We start from the raw sequence: 20,633 nt of genomic DNA, 5'->3' as shown, positions 1-20,633 counted from the left end.
ACCCTCGATTGCTGTGCGTCATCCCAAGGCGCCCAGCCTACGTCACTAGCCTGTATCGGAAGACGAAAGCGTGCGTCGTGTATGTCTGTGCCTAAGAGTGGGACATTCATTGAAAAATAATAAATTTAAATTAAATCTAGAGTATACACACGGTTTGAGACGAGATGGATGACGAGGAGGAAACATACAGGCTTTGGAAAATCCGCAAAACAATCATGCAGGTAGGTTACATTTGTGTGTTTGTTTGTTATTAGCTTAGCATTTAGCTTTCTTTAACTTAAGAGTCGAAATCAGCGGCTCACTTCAGGAAGGTAGCCTTGTTTACTGATTTACTTAACACATTAGAATAGCTAAGGAGAGCAGAGCATCATCGATTCCGACCAAGCACAGTAAAATGATGCTGCTGTGGAGCTCATAATTCGCGGTTCTGGTATTATTACAGTTTAATGACAGTACTAATGAGCGTCAGAGGCGTATTTAGTATTTTCCCCTTTGTATTTTCAGTTTTCAGTCACAGTTTATGTAATTTTGGAAACGATTTGGAAAAGATCGAGGTTTGGATTATAAACCCTTTTCCGAGTTCAGTTTGTACATCCTCTCTTTGTATTTCATTCCCTCCCACCTGAGATACTAAGCGGATCTGTTCCTCATACGTTAGCCGTCATTTTAAAGCAGTCTCAGTGCAACATGATGGGTTTCTGAACTACATCATCATAGCGTTGTTTTTGGAAGCCTGTTCTCCTCATCTATCATATGAGGAGAACATTGTGGGCGTGGGTTGTGATAGTTTCATCACACAGTTCGTAATCTTTAATTTATTTCTTTATGAGTTAAAAAAGGAACACATATTTGCCTTCTTGGCATGATTTGCATTATTTGGCAATTTGTTTTTTATTGTGCTATATGCTCGATAAAGCCCACTGTGTCCCTGATTGTCATAGCATACATTTTTACCGCTGTGCAGATGACACCCAACTATGAAGCCAGATAACACACACAAATGAATTAAACTGCAGGATTTGATCCTGGATGATCTCTAATTTTTTGCTTCTAAATTCAGATAAAAGTGAGGTTACTGTACTCTGCCCTAAAAGTCTCAGAAATGCAGTATCTAATCAGATTCTTACTCTGGATGGCATTGCCTTGGCCTCCAGTGACACTGTGAGGAATCTTAGTCTTTTTTGGTCCAGAATATGTCCTTAAATGTGTATATTAAACAAACACAAAGGACTGCTTTCGTCCATGTGTGCAATATCGCTAAAATCAGAAACATCCTGTCTCACAGTGATGCTGAAAAACTAGTTAATGCTGGCCTATTGCTATTCGTTGTCAGGATGTCCTATAAACTCCCTGAAAAGCATTCACTTGATCTAAAATGCTGCAGCGGTAGAAAGACTAACGGATTTACAGACAGGTGGGCCTTATTCTGAGGAAATAGTCTCTGTTGTGCCTATTTTTTATAATAGCAGCAGTTTGTTGTCCATTCAGAGTCCTCATTGATGGTATTCCCAGAAGTTTAAAGCAAGACACTCTCTTTACCTCCTCACCCCCTAGTTCCAGTGGTCTGAGCGCCCTTCTCTGTTGCCTGAAACCAGTGATGATTTCCTTTGTTTTTGTTTTTTTAATGTTCGTGGAGAGGCTCTGCACTTCATCTCTATAGACAACCCCGTTCCCATTTGAGATGAGTCCTAAAACAGTTGTGTCGTCAGCAGATTTTATGATCATGAAGATCTGGCATCTTCCCTAGATCTGTTGTCTCTGTATGCATACTGATCTGGGTCGAAGGCGGTGGTCTTCAGGCTGGTTTTGATGGTGGTATATCCTCACTGGGATCTCATCCGGGCCAGCAGCTTTCCTAGCATTGGCTGCCCTGAGGGCCTGCTTCACTTCATGTCATGAGAAAAACCCACAGTCTGCTCAAAACTAGTTTAGATTTTTTGTTTGTTTGTTTTTAATTTGCCTTTTTAATATTTTCCTTTACACTCACAGCTCTGCCATGATAGAGGATATCTGGTGACACAGGATGAGTTGGACCAGACACTGGAAGAGTTCAAGAGTCAGTTTGGAGACAAGCCCAGTGAGGGGCGTCCCCGACGTACAGATCTCACCGTCCTGGTGGCACACAATGATGATCCCACAGACCAGATGTTCGTTTTCTTTCCTGGTAGGCGTATTCCTAATATTATAGTTTGTAATGAGTCCAGTCCTTAAAAAAGCCAAAACCACACCTTGTTTGTTTTTTTGTCCTTGAAAACTGTAAAATCTGTGCTGCCTAAAGAGGTTTTCCTCATTCCCACAAAAGAAACCCACCAATAACAAGCAACTACCAATAGCCCACCACTGCAATAAAGATATTTTTTGATCATTTTTGGGGGGGTGGGGGCTTTATTTATTTTGTTTTGTTTGCCAGACTAACAATTAGGGCCATGTGTACTTGGAGAATAATATAGTTTTTGTAGTTTTGCTTCTCTACAACACTTTGATGGTTTCAAAAGTCACTCAGGGTGTGATCGAAGTGCAGAATTTCAGATTTAATTCAAGGTTTTACAAAAGTATTTCTCACCTGTGTTTAGGAATTATAGCCTTCTGTTAAGTGTAACCAGTGGTTTACAGATTGTTGTAAATTCTCTCTATTTACATTCACTCGTTTCCATGGAAATTAGTGTGAAGTCATATCACTTTAATTGTCGCTTTTATTCTCTAAGGCGTTGCTGAGTTGGCCAGTTTATTCCTTACTTTAAGAATGCACCAGATTGTCCATTTAGCCAGTCGTGAAGTTTTTATTGTTGCTCCAATGGTTTTATTTATTTAATCATACGTATGTATATATGTATGTGTGTATATATGTATATATATATATACATATATATGTATTTAGTTTACTTTCTTCACTTGCACTGAATATATTAAGAGTTCCAGTGAGTACTTCAGCACAAGTTCAGCACTTTAAAAGAACTCCAAGTGATTTAAAGTCTTGGAGAGCTCCTCCTCAAAAGCATCAATGCCTCACCTGAATTTTTCACTTGGGGAAGAGACCAAAGTCACAGAGAGCCAAATCTGAGAAGTAAGTCAGGTGAGGAGCAATGATTGTGCTCTGTGCAGGTTCTATCATAGTCTCTAATTTCTAAACCAAATTTAGGAATGACTCTCCACATGACATTTGAGTCAGTTTGACACATTTATTCCTCACCTAATGGTGAAATTGTAACACACTCCAACAACTGATCAGACCAAGTCTTCAAGGTGGAAATAACAGGAGTGCTGGGAATCGTGCAGCGCTTCATAAGGAGAAGACTTTGAAGGGATTAGCAGTAAAGCTGTTTAATGACACCTGCACTAATTTACATTTGTAAAAACGTGTGTTTATGAGCATGTTTGTTTATCTTTGTATGTTACTTGTAGGTATATAATTTCATAAAATCTCACCCTTTTTTTTTTCAATTTCTTTTCAGAGGAGCCCAAAGTTGGTATCAAGACAATTAAGATGTACTGTCAGAGGATGCAGGAGGAGAACATCACACGGGCAATCATTGTTGTTCAGATGGGCATGACACCCTCAGCAAAACAGGTAAACATCAGTTTAAAGCAAACGTGATAAAAAGGGAAAGGTTTTTCTCTCGAAATGGATGCGGCAGTGATTGTAAATATACAAATCCCTCACAGTCTCTAGTCGACATGGCACCCAAATATATACTGGAGCAGTTTCTACAGCAGGAGCTGCTGATTAACATCACAGAGCACGAGGTAAGCATCATACTGTCCTCTATATTAAAATCTTTATTTTCAAGTAAGCCTGCAGCGTGTTGTACATTTCTGTATTTGCATTTCTCGCCTGTCTTTCAGCTTGTACCAGAGCACATCGTCATGACAAAAGAGGAAGTGACTGAACTTCTGGCAAGATAGTATCCTTGCACTTTGCGCTGCATGACAGTAAATTAGTTTAGAAGCGTTGAGGTTTGTACACTCGTTGCCCTTAACAATATTACCTCAGTAAATTAAAAGAAAGCCAGCTGCCAAGGATCCAGGCCGGGGACCCTGTGGCTCGTTACTTTGGCTTAAAAAGAGGACAGGTAAGAAATCTTAGAAACTATCATAACTGACAGAATTCAAGAAAATGTGACTAAAGAGGTTTAACTTTTTGCAAGAAATGTTCTGAAACCTGTGAGACTCGTGATCAACCTGAAACCGGTTTGACATTTGGGGGTATTTAAATTATTTGAATGGTCCCTTTATGCAAACACAAAAACAATGTGTCTTCTTTTAAAAGCATGAGAGGGATTCATTCATTCATTAAGGATGAGACAGCACTATTTTTATCACTTTTTTTTTTTTTTCCCATCGCACTGATAGACAGCGCTGTGGCAATATATAAAAAAAAAAAAAGCTGCCATTTTGTATCTGCTGTTCCAGGTAGTGAAGATCATCAGACCCAGTGAAACAGCTGGGCGGTACATCACATACAGACTGGTCCAATGACAGGTATGTGCTTCTTTTTACATAACAGCTGAAAAAGAAACGAAGCGATAAAAAGTGCGTAGCAGCTCCTCAAGTTTTAATGTTCTTGGGTTTTGTGTGTTTCCTGAGAATAAGGAAGTATTAAACCACAACATACAAACACAATTTAAAATGCTTTCGGTGCATCTCCGGTCTAAACATTCAAAACAAACTTGAATGATGCTGTAAATTTTCTTTGTTCTGTTTTCTAGTTATTCTCCCTGATCAACGTTTAAGGACCAGTGAAGGAATCTCAGCACGACAGCTTTGGTTATTCATTGTTCAATTATCACCCTGCTTGTATCTTTGACCTGAATTACTGATTTTGTAAAATAAATGATTCAAAATTGAAATGTGCCGTTTTACACTAAGCAACGATTAAGACTCTTACCTTTTTTTTTCCTCTTGAATGCCATGTTACTCTTGTTGCTGCTGCTGCTGCTATCGTAGACCTACTTTTGATACCAGTCTCTGCTAACTGAGCCTCAGAGGTTACCGCCTACTGTATTCAACACTTCCTCCAGTTCCCTCGCCCCATTGAGTGCCAGGAGTGACAAAATTAATACATTAAAGACGACATATTCCTCACCACGTTCCCCATTCTAGGAAATAGGTTGCAACTGTGCTCATTTGGTTTAATTTCTCCGTCTTGGTAATTTGCACAAAATGCCAAAAATCAAAAACTACAAATTTAAAACAAGAACCTTTATTAAAACTGACATAAGACAAAAGGCAACATTTATAAGAATGTTTACATGTATTTCAATTTTAGAGCTGAAATAACCAGCAGTGGAATCTGCTTGCACGCATCACACATTCTGATGCAGCGTTCCCTTCCCCCAAAAAACAAACGCTTTAAAATACAAACAAATCAAATATCTTGAAACGCCAGTAATCCCAAGAGCAGCAAGCGTGCAGAGAGGGTTCACTGGCAGCAAAGATTAGTACAGTAACATACATCTACAGTTTAAAATTTAATTTGACCTATTTACACGGCAGACCGTTAGGCTTTCATTAACTTCAAATTTAAAGACGAACAGACACGATTGACAATATCAGACAAACTCTGGCTCGCTGTCTCGATTTCTCGTCAGTGGTAATTTCTTTCCACAGAGACGTGCCAGTGGAAGGCCCGACAGGCTCAGTGTGGGAGAGCACGGGTGGTAGTTGTTGTTATTGTTGGACTGATTCACGTTGAGCTCTGCCAGAGAAGCGCTCAGATCCTGCTCTTCTCCAGCACCTTCTTCTGGGGGCCCGCTGTCTGGCAGAGCGGGGGGTTCTTCTCCCTCTGGGTTTTCCTGATCCAGATCTTGTTCAGGCTCGATGTGGATTGCAGACTGACTGGACAGGTCCAAACTGTCCCTGTAGCTCAGCTGGTCATCGTCTATGCTCACGCTCTCCTGCTTCGTAAGGCTGTGGGAGTGCCTCTCATCCAGCTCAGAGTCAGAGTCTGGGAGCTGCTCACTGGAGCCCAATGACCCCAAAGAGCTTCCTGAATGCAGATAAATAAGTGATAAATGTATATAACATTTTCAAGAGCAAATCATTTACTATAAAATTACACAACTTGGCCTTTAAAACTCACCACATCCCTCCTCTGTCTTGTCAACCTCAGGTTTAGTCTTCTCCTCTCTGCTCGCATCCTCTTCTGCGTCAACAGGGCTCACCATTTTGTCTTGTGTAACATTTTCCTGAAACCAGGAGGGAAAGTGTGAAAGCTTCACAACATGAATTTGTTTTCAGTCAACAGAAAAATGCAAATCTGGTGTCTCTATTAGCCAGACTGATTATGACCAGTTTTGGTATTGCTCGTTAATACCGGGCTGTTTGCAACCTTTAACTCTTTAGACTTTGTTAAAGCAGGTTTTCTGTTCCAATGCTTTAGAGTATGTGTAAAAACAGAGCAAATATTTTGTGCAGTAGTATTTAATTCCTAAAAATGTCTCACAAAAAGGCTCAGCAGTAAGTAAATACTAATGTGCACCATGTGCTGGATTCCTACCTGCTGCGTGGAGGCAGCACGGGAGGTTTTGTGGGTCTGAGAAGTTTTGGATTGGAAGATGGAAGAGTAGAAGACTATGAAGGCCTCCACGATGCGAGCCTGATGGGGATAATCAACCAAAGAGGACAGGGATATCGTAGCCCCCGTTGGACGGGGCCGCATCAGAGAGGGCCCAAACACAATGCCAAGGTTGCTGGGGCTCATCTTGTTATCCTGTTCCAGCTCTGCGATCCTGGAATGAGAAAGATGGAGCAAGAAAGGATGGTGAGGTTAACAGAATCTTTGCTTTTTAATAAAAAATTAATATGACTTGTATGACTAACTCACCTTCGAAGGTGACGAACGATGTAGCGCAGTGTGGCGATGTTGGGTTTGGGCAGCTCCTTTAAAAGTTCCCTCAGACTGTCCACCAGGACCAGGACCTCTGGGTCCGTGTCTGGGCCCAGATCCACCAGCTCTGGCCCCCTGCTCACTGCCGGGTGAGTGCTGCTCGACTCTGAGTCCTCCCCCTCCGGTGTGTCTCCTTCATTATGCAGACTCTCCTTTGCCAAACCCATCAGCTTGTTGTACAGATGGAAAGGCATGATGGGCTCAGGCAGCTGGGGGTAAAGGAAAAACACCAAACATATGATGATTGACTTGAGCTTCAGGTTCAGTCTTTACTAGCTGCTACACATCAGTGTAACCTCAGTTACCTGTCTGAGGTAAAGCTTGAGCACGTTGCTTATGTCATGTGGTGAACACTGAGACAACTCGACCAGCTCTTTTCCATTCTCAAAGGCCTGACACAGTTTCTCCACACGGGTCTTCACTCCATTCACCCTGTAGATGCCCTGAAAAGAGGAGAAAGGAGATTTAAACCCAACGGTTCAAAGGCAAACAATCAGAAATCGACCACCCCTTCAAAACACAGCATACGTGCTTTTTCTCACCTTCATCTTCAGTGCCCGTCTCTCGATCTCAGAGATGCACTTGGTGATGATGAAGGGAATACCGTCACTGGCACAGCTGGCTACCTGAGTGAAATCTCTGCCAAACAGCTGCAGACGGCCCTGCAGCTTCTTATGACCACACTGGATCGCCAGAGTTTCCAGACAGCGCTTGTGGCACGCCAGGAAACACTGAGAAAACAGTTAATATAATGATTATCATCTTAACCATCGTAGCCTGGGAACAGCTGTAACTTGTGACTAGGTAGAAAAACTTGTGACATCTAATTAGGAAGAACGTTAAAACCCCCCAAAAATGATTACAAAGGTGTAATGTGCAATTTCAATAGTGTAGGTAACATAAATAAACTATGCATAATACATAGTTTTACACATACAAAAAGTTTCTCCCACTGAAAACTCTACGTCTAGATGAACAGAATCAACTTTTTGGGAACCTATGTTCAATTTCACTGATAAAAAAAACTTTAACTACAGGTGTTTCACATTTGCAATGCAAAGTAAGGCTGCTTGTTGCAATCAACAGTATTCAAATGAGTATGGTTAATCTTGCTGTGAATCTCAATTATCAGCAAGTGACAGCCACATGACAGCCAGCTGAATGTTGTACATGTCTATATGTGTTTATAGTCAATCCACACACACACACACACACACACACACACACGTTCCATCCCTTAATTATTCCAACATCTGCACCATAAATATGCTATGTGCACTGTTATTGTCAGTAATGACTGTTGTCTACTCTGTTATATACACTTAGAACAAAGAAACAACCAGAGTCAAATTTCTTGTATGTGTACACATGCTTGGTTAATAAACGTGTGTGTACAAATAAATAAAATTAAAATCACCTGATGGAATAAAATTAGATAACACGGGCATTAATAAGGGGGTGACACAGTGGTATCACAATTGCCTTACTACATTTCCACTGTATTTATTATGCCCATTGGAAGGAAAACCCCCGATTCAATAGAAAAGATGGTGGGGGGGAAAAAAAAAAAAAAAAAAAAAAAAAATGGTATAAAGATATGAAATTTGTCTGTCATTACATATTCCTGTTACAGTTGTTTGTTGTGGTTTTATTGTCTCTTTGTTTGCAGTTCTTGATATTTTCTTGGAACACTGGAAATTCCAGTTTCCTGTTCTAAAAACAGAAACTGTACCATCTGTTGTAATCAGAGTGACGTGTAGCTTCTTTCAACTAACTATATACACACACACACACACACACACACATTTTTTAAAGTCTTTCTTCGGAAATTATTTTTTCTCCCCTCGTTTGCTTTGAGTCATGCTTTACACTTTATGCTACGTAGTTCCTTATTATTGCTATAAATATACAAGATTGTAACAGTTACAGTGACATCACCTTCTTGTTAATAAAGTCTTGTGATGGGCATTTTGAACTTTGCTAAATTTTCCAACCAGAAGGGACGAGCAAGGTGTGGACTGACAGCTGAGGGCCATTTTACGCACAGTTTTTTACACTTCCCCCTCCAACCATTAGAAACAATGCAATTTCCACATTGGCTTTACTTCTCAGGGAAGTCCATCCTTTACAGAAAGTCTGAGATGTTCATTTTTAGTGTTGATCATTACATACTGTAATTTACATGTATCCACACTGAACATATTTATCTAACCACTTATGCATTTTTCTCAGACCATTTGCTATTTTGTGGGGTTCAACATAAAAAGTTAATTTTAAGAATACAAAATATTTTACTTTGACATTTGCATATGCTCACTGAACACGCTGACTACTATCATTAAAATGTAGCATGCATCAGCAACACACTGAGCCGATCTAACCACAGCTGGAAGGCTTTCAGTGTTTCAGTGTGCAACTCGGAGCGTGAGCCTCAAAACATGTTAGCCTGGTGAAGTGATGAAGAACTCACTTCCTCGCATTCAGCTCCCTGGAAATAAACGTAGCTGTCACATTCGCGGCACTTGGAAGGAGTCCGAAGCTTCCTCAGTCGGTGGGTCAAGGCTGCTTTGGACAGGCCGATATTACGGAAAGGTCCGGTGGACACCACCACGTCTGGATCCATGCCGTTAATATCTGCACAGAATAACCCCCATCACACACTCCGCAAAATCCAAACTCAACCGATAGCCAGGTTTAACATGTACAATCTGGAAATCTTACTTTGAGTTTCAAATGAGGACACATTTCCATCTTTTTCATCTGCATCCTCATTGGACGACATCGTTCCAGTCGATGAAGTCCGAACAATCTTAGCGATGTCACCTAAAATAAGTGAGTTTGAGAGCGTTTATAATGCATACTGCCATCTCTGGAGCAGGGTTTTGGTACGGATTAGCGTGAAACTAACAGAAGACGTGTCTACACTTACTTGTGCTGGCAGTTGGAGAATCCAGGCCTCCATCTCCAACAACGCTGTCATCGCTCACTGTTGAGCCCCATGACTTATGCCCCTGTCCTGTGATAACAAAAGGGACAATAACATGAGCTAGTCACATTTTACATTGCCAATTCTGTTAACTACAGACATCAGGATAGTAACAGGTCACAAGTAATTGCGAGGAATTGTTAAGATTTGTGTAAAATCTTTAGCAGCGGCAGGCATCGGATGCACTTACTCTTGCGCTGGACTTCTGACTCTCGGCTGTCTCCAGCTGTCGTCTCCACACTGACGGCAGGACTGTCTGTTTGACTCGTTTGCATGTCTGTGTTGAAGCTGTCATTCCTCGGTCTGTGACCATGGCTGCAACAATTTGGGATTTTCAGATTGCAAATGCATTAAAAGTGGGTTTCTTTTATCCATATTTCGAGAGTCTAGTCCTACGCCTGGGTACAGGGTTGTGTGTAGCAGGTGTGATATGGCATTTTAGTACAAATTACAGCATCAGTGGTATAACACTGTATATAGAGTATTCTATTGTTGTATGTAGTCAATCAACTCCTAAAATAGTCTAACCCAGGTTATATTTGGGAAACAGAAACAACGTGGTTTTGATACATTGTGTCATGTCTGTGAAAATGTTTGGTTAAAGAGAGAATACATTTAGGAACGAGTAATCAGATATGAGTGGATCCTTGCTAAATTCTCTCTGCTGTAGGCATATGTGGCCCCCAAACTGTAACAACCCCCATCCTGAGCTGCATAGGAACGGTTTCATTGAGAAACTAATTGAGGATGCGCTTGAAGTTCTTACTGCGATGATGAGTTGGAGGGAGAGTAGGACTCAAACGCGTACTGGATGGTCGGCTGCTCTGGCAGCTGCAGGTCTCGCACGTGAGCGGCGTACTGCTGGCCAGGGTCGTACAGCTTGCTGCTCTCGCACAGAGTCTGGTAGTGCACAGGCAGGGCTACTGTCTGCATGTGCATGAGCTGGTAGTAGGAGATGGTCGCCTGGAAGTGAAAAGATTAGATGGTGAGCATTTGTAGCTTTTCTTCTTGGCGAGACGCGATGGCTTGTGTGGCCTTTGTTCTCACCGAGCGAATGGTCTGATCACTCTGTTTGATGATGTCCTGCAGCTGCCTCAGCACTGTGACCTTTGTGTGCTCAAGCTCCTGCTGCTGAGTGGCGGCGTCTGCTATACAAGTCTTGTAGGTGGCCTCCGCCTCATCTGCCTGTGCGCGCACACACACACACACACACTTTCAGTTTACTTCTGCTTTTTCTTTGCTGTTTATATCTGTCAGATCATTTATCAGACAGAAAAGTGTTGATGAAACATTTCACACAGTGGCAAAAATCAGAAAGGGTAAGCTTAGTTATTCTTGAAGTGCAGGGTGCGGCCCCCTGGTGGGCAATGAAGGTACATAATTCTTCATTTTCTAACCTATTTTTTAAAATCATGAATTCATCCAGTAGTGGGAAAGATCTGAAAGTCCAGCAGTGGTTTTCACGAGCCCTATGTAAAGCTGAACTGTTCACTCAGCCTAAACTAGCAAGTATCAGATAAACTATTTCCTTCTTTGTGTCCTCACACAACATCTTTGGCTCATGTGACGGAGTTGTGACCAAAGATTTTCAGCTGATATAGGTCGTATGCAAAAAAAATTTAATCGTCTTTCTTCCTGCAGAGACAAAACAACATCAGCAAAACAAAGTTATTGAGAAGAACCTTGTTGCGAGCCTCTTCTTCCACTCGTTTCTTCTTCTCCACCGACTTCGCTGTGGATCCCCCTCCCTCCTCTTCAGCTCGGCAGGCTGCCGTTTTAGCCTTGTCGTACTCCTCGCAGCGTGCTATGTAGGCTTGCTTGGCCTTCCGCAGGTTTGCCTCACATTCCATCTAAACGAGGAGGAACGAAACAAAAAAGAAATAAATAAATAAATAAATAGGTTTGTGGTATTTTCAGTTATTGCCTGATTTTCTTGTCACAGTAAAAGGATAAAACAGGGCTGTTGATTAATAAAAGATCATAAGGCCATACCAATTTTCTTTTAGCTCGAATCCAGTGTTCCTTGATCTCCTTACGTCTCTTTTCATGCTCCTGTTTACGCTGCATCAGAGGCTGCAGGATACACATTAAATATGAGAGGTGAGAAATTGCAAGTGACTAACCAAAAATGTGGTTTGTGCTTCATTTACTAGAATAGTAACCAATAACTCAGAAATGTACCTGAATGAAGGTTTGGTTGTGCAGGGTGTTGTTGGCCTGCTGCAGGCCCACACTCTGCTCCTGGTCCTGCTCCAGAGCCAGAGAGTAGATGGAGAAAAGAGGCATGTGGGGCTAGAGGAAGAGAGCAAGCAATAAGATGACGATCGTGAACTATAAAGAAATTACAGCTCTTTAGAGGTGAAAGTGAATGGAGCTTACATGTGTAATACTGTGTTTGGAAGACTGGTATAATCTCTGGAGGCCTTTGGAGAACTCGGTCTCTGGGGAAGACAAAACAAAAACAGAGACTATTAAAATTATGGTCAAAAGCACAACTTCTAGGACAACGTGCACTATAAAAATTTAATCACCCCAAAAAATTCACTATTTTTTTAATAAGATGGAATAAACTTGAATGGCCACTTGAAGCCGTCTTCAAAGATGCCTCAATCCTCATGGACTCCCGGGTTAAAACCCCCCAAATGTACATAAGAAATAACAATGTCTCCAGCCTGTAGTGGTTTTTTAAAACCAATTTCCTCCCATGTGACAGCTAAATGGGTGGATTTTCCCATACAAGTTTTAGTAAGCTCATCAGTTCACTGATAACTTGCTACGTTGTACTCTCATCTAAAAATGGTCACTTCTGACTCAAAAAACAAACAAACAAACAAAAAAAACAACAACCCCAAAACATGTCAGTGATAAGAAGCTCAAGTCTAGTTTAGTGTCTGAAATCATAGTTGATAGTTGGTCTGACTTTGTACAATCACTCTCACATAGTTTCGTCACTCCCACTAACCAAGTGAAGTTCTCTTTTCCACGTAGCACATCAGGTCCTTCATGTACTTGGAAATGGTTTTGGCGTAGAGCAGAGCAGAGTCCACCCCTCCCTCGCTGTGCTGTAGGATGACATCCACTTCCTCAGCTCTACCTACACATCAACACACCAACACAGGTCACTGTGCAGGAAACGCTTTGTCGATACGACAGAAAACAGGACGATTGTTTGCATCGGGTATGCGAGTGGATTTGATTTGGAAGCTTATTTTTAGTGTCTTCTGCTGTGGTCAGTACTTAAATCTGTAATTTCTCTCTGCTAAAAACTTCCCCTGTGACTGTGACTTTCCAACAAACTAACTGCGACAACATCCGAGCACTGCAGGATATTCATCAGCAGGGGGAGACCTACTACACATGAAATCTCTCACATGAACACAGGGATAACATTAAGATTACTACAGTGACGTTGGCGGTTTGAAAGTATGCACCGTCACATCAAAATACAGAAAATAGGAAAATATCCACTATAACGTTTACATATGGAGTCAAATGAGATGAATGGAAAGGAGGAGGTTACACTGTTATGCAAAGCAGCACCTGTGATTAACTGAAAGCAAAAGCTGTACGGCACCTTTATGCTTACCCATGTCCTGCAGGTCGCTCCTGTAATGTCCACCATCTCCTCCATGGCCAGAACCAGTGTACAAGTTCTCCATGGACTAAAACGGCATAAACACGAACCTTTACTCGCTAGAATTAGAGGATATTTTTCTTTCCCCCCCCCCCCCCCTTACACTCAGCAGAAATTTAGGTGTAGGTGTCATTTTGCGGGCAGTGACGTTTAATTTAATCAAGGAGCTTTTTGCATAACCACCACATTAAGTAACTTTTCTTTTTGGTTGGCACGTGTGAAATATAGGTGACAAACTCACTCTGCTCTTCTCTGTAGGCAGCAAGGAGAGCAACGTGCTGCTGTCCACCTCTCCCATCAGCAGTTCAGACACACTAAAGAGAAACACAGACTCCTTCACACAAACGTAAAATCTTTGTTGAATTGCAGAGAGAGAAAAAGCGTAAGATGGATTTCAAAAGAGAAAGCAGTAGAGAGGAAGAGGGCCAGGCCTTCTACGAAACCTCCACAGGTACACTGCAGATTGAAGGTGATAAGCAAGTTTCGTGACAGTTTTTGTTAGTCTACCAGCTTTCCTTCGCCGCCCCCCAAAATCATGTAATTTGGTAGCAGTCATTTTTATTTTCTTGCAACCATCCTATGTGCTGAAATGCAGGCCAAACAACAACACTAGATTTTTCCGTCTTTGCATTCATGTCAAAATCGAGTCATACAGAGGAAGGCTAGAGAAGAGAATGAGGAAACAAACTCATATGGCAGATTTCAACTGTCTCTGCCAGCTCACTTCCTCCTGAAGCTGTGTGACAGTTGTGTAAACCCTGAAATGGCACAGACAGGCATGCGATAAAATCCTGGTACAATACGCCACAATTATACTTCAGCTTTTAGTATTTTTCCTTTGCCATTAAAAAAAATATATATATTCATTTTACATTACTATTAGAAAAAAAATACAAAAAGTTACAGGAAAACAAAAGCAAATTTAAAGGCCAGTTCTTTTGATCTCAACTATTCTCAGGTAGCTCAAATCAACCGAGTGTTCCCACGATGTATTTTCTCTTTGGTCTGCAATCTGTTCATTTAGCAGGCAGGTAGTCAACAGCATTTTCTACTTTTGGTTTTGTGTCATACGGTAGAACAAAACCCACTTCCTGTTTTCAGCTTTGTCTCATGCAAATGTGTCACCATCACTGCACTTCTCTCTCTCATTCCCAACAGCAGACTACTTTGTTCGTATTAATATCTACAATTACACACCACCTGAACTGCCTGTGTGTGAACAATAGCCTACTGGACACCACTAAGGCTTCACTGCCACTGAAATACATTCTTAGAAGCTACTGATAAGAAACAGAAGCAGCTTTTGACAGCGTTTTACTTTTATATATGAATAAAAAGCTGATTTAGATACTTACTTGCTACTAAAAGCGACAGCAATGGTTTCAATTGCCTTCTCAAAGTCCTTTTTATCAGCCTCGTTAGAGGACTCATAGTGGAAACCTGGAAAATCGTACATGTGTTCAGGTTTCAGTCGTGGTCAAGAGTAGTTACAGAGTGATGTTGGGTTTTACCGTCATTGTACAACTCAGATTTACATCGAGATTTTCAAAGACATGCATCTAAAAAAAACAGAAGCGTCTGTCTACCTTTGACCTTGGATATGAGTTTGCCGGCAGCAGTGAGGATCTCGACGGTGTTGAGCAGAGGATAAGTGTTGATGACCTGGCGCAAAATCCGAAGCACCTCCCCTAAACACTCGTGGGCCACGGGCCGCTGACTCTCCTTACCTGGGTGAGATAGAGTCGTGGTAGGTGAAACAAGAACCAAGAGGAAAAACAGCGGAACAAGCTTCAAAAAAAGATCACGCTTGAGGTTTAGGATGTGTTGACTTGCCAACAATAAGCCATCTACTAAAATCGCTGCCAGCGCGTAGCAACTTGTCTCGTTCTCGATACAATATGTACGTGAACATTTTGCTGACTTTATTTTGGGCGATGCATTCTGCCAAACGCAGTTGCAATCATTGTGAAATTGCTGGTTTGTGGCACCACCTGAGATACAGTTTAAACAGAATCTCTGCTTCCTTTCCGCAAGAAACACTAAGAACTTGCTGATTTTAATCCTCACATAGCCAAGTCCGTGTTCATTAAAGAAATGTAGGTGCTTACAGGTGGAATTTTTAAAAATGTTTGGATGGAGCAAGGCTAGCAAGAAAACGAGTGCTATCGATACATTAGCTCTTCCCTGAAATAACATTGCTGAAAGTCTCCAAGTCTTTCTTCCCAGGGGAACAGCAGATGGAGACTGACAGTTGAAACACCAACCATAAGGACACTGATAATAGGCCAAGTGTCAGACAGGTCAGCTCCAGATAAACATTGTCAGCTTTAATGTCACTGGTGACACATTTCTAGCCTCCTTTCCTCCAGACACCGGTTTTGTCAACCCTTTAATGTTGCAACCTCGCATTCTTCCATCGAGTCATCTAATCACACTGGCTCGCTGGTGGAGGAGAGCAGAGGGCAGCTGGTCCATCACCCTCGTCTCGAAATGTGTGTCAGAGTATCAGATTAGCAGCAGCACACTACAAGAACAGAGTGACCTAAACACAGTGCCGGAGAGGATGTGGTCCCTTCTATTGTTTTGCAACACTACAAACCAACTGTGGTGTTCTGCAACATTTTTTTCCCCTGTGGCTCAAATGTTCTTTTTGAAGTTTCTGAGAACAGTTTTTAATGTCAAAAGAGGTTTTGCTTTAGATTAAGAGCACCTCAACGCCGCAATTGTATTTTTGATTCTGAAAGTGATCAGTGTCGCATCACTGCAACGCAGCCAGATTATCAGACGAGGAAGTGCGGATGAGGCCTTTCTGTCAGAGACAATCCATCATGGCTTCCTGTTTAGAAAGCTCTCTGTGGGTGGAGAACATGACAGAACAGAGCCAGATAACAGACAAGTGAGCTAAACTAGCCAAAACACGACAGAAACTAGAGAAGACAACACAGTTTGAGCATTCAGCAGGTGGACTTTCTTTGTTCTTTTTCAAACCCCTGTGATATGGCCCCTTTTTTTTAAAGCTTCACTGCATCGTGCACGTGGAGCACAAGAACATGTCTGCAGTAAACAAAAAACTGGTTTCCTGCTGGAGACAAGCGTGCGGTTGTCTTTGTGAGCGCGCTGCCTCCATTTGGAGAGAGGAAGCTCAGAGCCTCTTGTAAAGCTTGCTTGTGCAGAGATGCTCCGCCCATAACATACTCCTCCTCCTCCCCCCTTGCACACCGTGCACATGTGTCGCTGAACACGGCAGATGTAAGATTGGATCCCTCATGTCCTCTCTGTGTAAGCTCTTGTCAAAATGGAGTGACACAAAAGGGAAGAGAGAGTGCAAACACTATTGTTGTTTCTCCAAAGCTACTGAATGGAGGGCGACTATTCAAAACCTTACATGGCTTCGTGTCAGCAGGAAAGTGTGTGTTGCCCCAACAGTGGGGAAAACAAGTGATATTTTTAATGTGCTCAGCTTTGAGGGACTCCCAGAGCGCTTTGTTCAAAACAAATCTAGACACAGCACGTTTCTGTAAGTCAGAGTTTGGCAGGGAAGACTGCAGCTGCTAACAAGACCAAACAAAAGCCTGTCTGACAGGATGTATTTGGGGGCTTCTCACGCAGGTTTGTGTTGGAGATGTACAAGACAAAGCTTAAACCTATCACGGCTCTCACCCTCAGCCAGAACAACATCCTTCAGCTTCTCCACAGCCTCTGCAAAGCGTGCGACATCCCTCAGCAGGGCTGGGATGTCCTCCACCTCGATGGCTGCGCTCTCTGGACTGTCAGATGGAGTCGTCGGGGTTATAGCCCCTTTTCCCTGACCTCTAGTGAAAACCCACGACTGGAGCGGGAACCCTGAGGAGACACAGAAATATCACTCAACAAACACGCATTTAGTCTTCATGTGAGACTTTCAATTTTTACTGAATAATCTTCATGAATTATCACAAAAAAATAAAAATAAAAAATAAAAATAAAAATAATAAAAATAATAATAATAGAATGATTCAAGATTTTAGAGAATACAATCAAACTGTAATGAAATAAAAACAAAAAACAAAACGTGGGGATCTGTATCATTTGGTTTTCTGCAAATGTGCAACAGTTTCAAGCTTATATGCTCACTAGTGTGACATTAGAGGGGCCCTTCGCATCTACCCAAAACATTTGACTATTCCTTTCCATTAGAGCATTTTTTTTTGGCTTGTTCTTGGTCAGAAGTTGTAGAATGGCAATTTCTGGTCATGATTTTCCTTCTTACATTTAACAGTGTAAGAAATCTATTTAAAGAGCAATCATTAGTTAAAGAACTCCTCAGTTTCACAGTTTCTAGGCTTTGAAATCCAAGTCGATAATCTCAAACCTTTCAGCTTCACTCATATTAAATGTTTAAAAGGTGATAACGCCACATAAATGCTTCAGTTACAGATCATAAATGGTGTTTTGACCAGATTCTGTTTGTGATGGGCCACGCTCAGCAAGCAGGAGCAAGACTATAATTAAGTGATGGAGCAGACCTGCAGCGCTGGCGTGTCGGCTCAGTGCGGTCGGTCTCTTGAGAGTGGCCACAGGAGACGGGCAGCCCACCCCCTGCATCATTCCCAATTTATTGTGCTGAGTGCTCGGGGTGCCTGGGCAGGACGCGGAGGGATCCTGGAGCCCGGCGGAAGTTGGGGTAAGTGTTGAAGACGAGGAGGAGGAAGATGAGGGGGAACAAAAGAGTGTGATGTCGACTGCATCTCTGCGAGGCTGCTCCTGGAGAATGGAGAGCTGAGAGATGACAGGAAGACAGAGAAGGTCAAGACTGCAATGTAGCTCGTCCCTTTCAGCATTACGGCTAACAAGGTGACTTTTCTTTGCCTCTGGGGCCAGCAGCACTGTTGTTATTAGTAAACAATCATATGCAGACTTTCACAAGATCCTGTGCTGCGTTGTGCAATACTTCCTGACTCCAAGCTGTTAACGGGTGTGGCAAACTCAGCAGAAAGTCGAATAACTTTATACATGACCTACAAAAAAATAAAATAAACAAAAACACACAACTCACGGAGAAGTTTCTTTTTTTTTGGCCTGTTGGTACTCAACAGAAAACTTCAACTAAAGTCAGCGGCCTGTAGATTTAGGGCTCGACAAGTGCATCTCAACCAAGCAAAAGCAGCCTGAAAATTTTAAATACTTTACAGGAAACCAAAAAAAAGCATCAGTGCATATTTTCTGTTCAGAGACTTGTGTGTACACGACAAACGTACCTGTTTCAGCCATACGTTGTGCTTGTTGGGCAGTATGTCCAGTCTGTCCTTGCCTTTCGACTCGGCTTTTTTAACTCTCTGACTTGTAGAATAAGGGTTGTAACTATTTTTGCCACCACGTTTCAGCATGCTCCTTGCCCTCTAGACTTTTGTCCTCATTCTAATCACAAATTCTCAAAACGCATTCACTCACTTGCTCACTCACACACGCAAAAACCCCACAGGAGACATACTTCCTATGCGCCACATAACCAGATATGAGTCAGCTTACAGTCAGGTACCCATCTCAGCACTCAGCACTGTGACACTGCATTATAATGACTGGTTTCAGCTAGAGGACAGTTTTCACACCCCTGATCGCACCAGCTACAGCAGCAGAAAAGATTCCCCCCCAAAAAAGACTAAAAACTTACAGAGCCTCACACAAACACACACACACACACACACAAACAAAAGCACCCCTGGTAATGAGCCCTCTCAGAAACTTGTCCACTCCAGATGATGGTCATCTGACACACACACAGTTAAACATCAGAAACCAGAAGTGATGCGCTACTCACAGACGGGGCGCTGCTCTGTGGCCCAGGGCTTCCTGCTCGACTCTTCTTCGAGATAGACGGTGTCTTGATTAGTTCCCGTTTTTTCCTGAACATCTTCAGGGTGCCTTTGCCGTCCATCCCGACTTCTTTAAGCTTCACGTACAGCCCCCCCACCCACCCCCCGACTCGCCACTTGGGTGCTCTGCCGCTCGAGCTCAGCGGGAGCTGGGTGCCATCCAGGTCGAGTTTGAGCCACGATAACTGTCTGTCTGTCTTCCTCCTCCTGGTGTCACTCATCGAGCCGCGCAGGCTCACTGACAGAGAAACTCACCGCAAACCGTCAGTGCGCACCCGGCATCCGCTGTGCGCGCGCGTTTCAGTTTCCTCGGGGGGGAGGAGGAGGAAAGACGCACGGATGACTTTGTTATCCACCGAGCTTCGCGAGGATTAATTCAGGTTGAGGTGCACGCGGGGAAATGCGGTCCCGACGGCGTCTCTCCTGGTGAAGTCAGAAGCAGCGAACACAAGCAACAACTTGTTGCCTCGTTCACAGCAGCAATCAGTCCATCCTGACACACGTGTGTTCCCAACATCTGAAACGACGCTTTTGACGGTAACCTTCCGCCCCTCTGTGCACCTGCTCGGGCCACAGAATTAAAACCCCGAGGTGTACATGCGCCCCGAAACCGCTTTAGACCGAGGTTTGTTTAATTTTTTCATTATCAGAAGGAAAGCGGAGAAATTATTAAACTACATCTGATAATAATGTTAAATGAATTGTATGGAAGCAAAATAGATCCCAAGTAACATCAATTCACAGCATTTGATCACAGCAAGTACCGAATCTGTATCAGTTCATGTTTTATTTCAATAGAGTTGAGTCGACGCGGTTTGAGATCCACTATATGAAGTTAAAGTCATACAAAAACAAGATTAATTCAGACTCCCGCATTTTAAGAAGAGGAGCCCGCTAAACTAATCTAAATTTACTTTCTGGGAATTTCAAAAAGGGGAAAAATGAAACCGTGTCAACAATAACTATCTAGAAAATTCAAATTATTTTTGTATTTGTTCTGTTTAATTGACATTCCTTTTGCTTCCACAGTTACTTTTTGCAGATGTGTGAATCTGCATGTCCACCTCTTGTACAAGCATATTAATACTAATCACCGATGAGTGACACAAATATCACAGCACATTCATGTGTTTGTACATTAAAGGCAATTAAAACCGTTTCAATAACAATATGGACCCCTAACCACAGAACCTTTATTTATTTAAGAAGTCAAACCAGCGGGTAGCTCTGCATGTTTTGTGCTGGATGCACTTCCTGGTACAATCCTTCGTTTAC

The 20,633-nt window shown here is 42.3% G+C and overlaps 2 protein-coding genes across 2 annotated transcripts; one reads left to right on the top strand and one right to left on the bottom strand.

The window, feature by feature from the left end:
* Positions 1-62: 62 nt before the first annotated feature.
* polr2eb (RNA polymerase II, I and III subunit E, b) lies at positions 63-4,861 on the top strand. Its single transcript, XM_085347544.1, has 8 exons — positions 63-221; positions 1,990-2,164; positions 3,453-3,568; positions 3,664-3,744; positions 3,844-3,902; positions 3,992-4,070; positions 4,411-4,479; positions 4,707-4,861. Exons 1-7 carry the CDS (start codon positions 165-167, stop codon positions 4,474-4,476), a joined length of 633 nt encoding a protein of 210 aa, XP_085203670.1. The 5' UTR covers positions 63-164; the 3' UTR covers positions 4,477-4,479; positions 4,707-4,861.
* Positions 4,862-5,282: 421 nt separating this feature from the next.
* arhgap45b (Rho GTPase activating protein 45b) lies at positions 5,283-19,579 on the bottom strand. The gene is made up of 24 exons (XM_085349027.1): positions 19,304-19,579; positions 18,012-18,264; positions 17,167-17,349; positions 15,093-15,233; positions 14,862-14,946; positions 13,748-13,820; positions 13,459-13,534; positions 12,835-12,966; positions 12,252-12,313; positions 12,054-12,164; positions 11,865-11,945; positions 11,555-11,722; positions 10,920-11,057; positions 10,639-10,835; positions 10,063-10,187; positions 9,816-9,902; positions 9,608-9,709; positions 9,357-9,520; positions 7,429-7,617; positions 7,192-7,329; positions 6,824-7,095; positions 6,497-6,728; positions 6,080-6,185; positions 5,283-5,986 (listed from the first exon to the last, which is right to left on the bottom strand). The coding sequence occupies exons 1-24, from the start codon at positions 19,577-19,579 to the stop codon at positions 5,550-5,552; spliced, it is 3,828 nt and encodes a 1,275-aa protein (XP_085205153.1). The 3' UTR covers positions 5,283-5,549.
* Between the last annotated feature and the right edge of the window lie 1,054 nt (positions 19,580-20,633).

The sequence above is a fragment of the Diplotaxodon limnothrissa genome, linkage group LG23 (assembly GCF_057381915.1).
Source record: "Diplotaxodon limnothrissa isolate DT_005_m linkage group LG23, D_limnothrissa_male_GT1.1, whole genome shotgun sequence".
Classification (NCBI taxonomy): Eukaryota; Metazoa; Chordata; class Actinopteri; order Cichliformes; family Cichlidae; genus Diplotaxodon; species Diplotaxodon limnothrissa.
The sequence above is the reverse complement of the archived record's forward strand: the minus strand, read 5'-3'. Positions and strand labels throughout refer to the sequence as shown.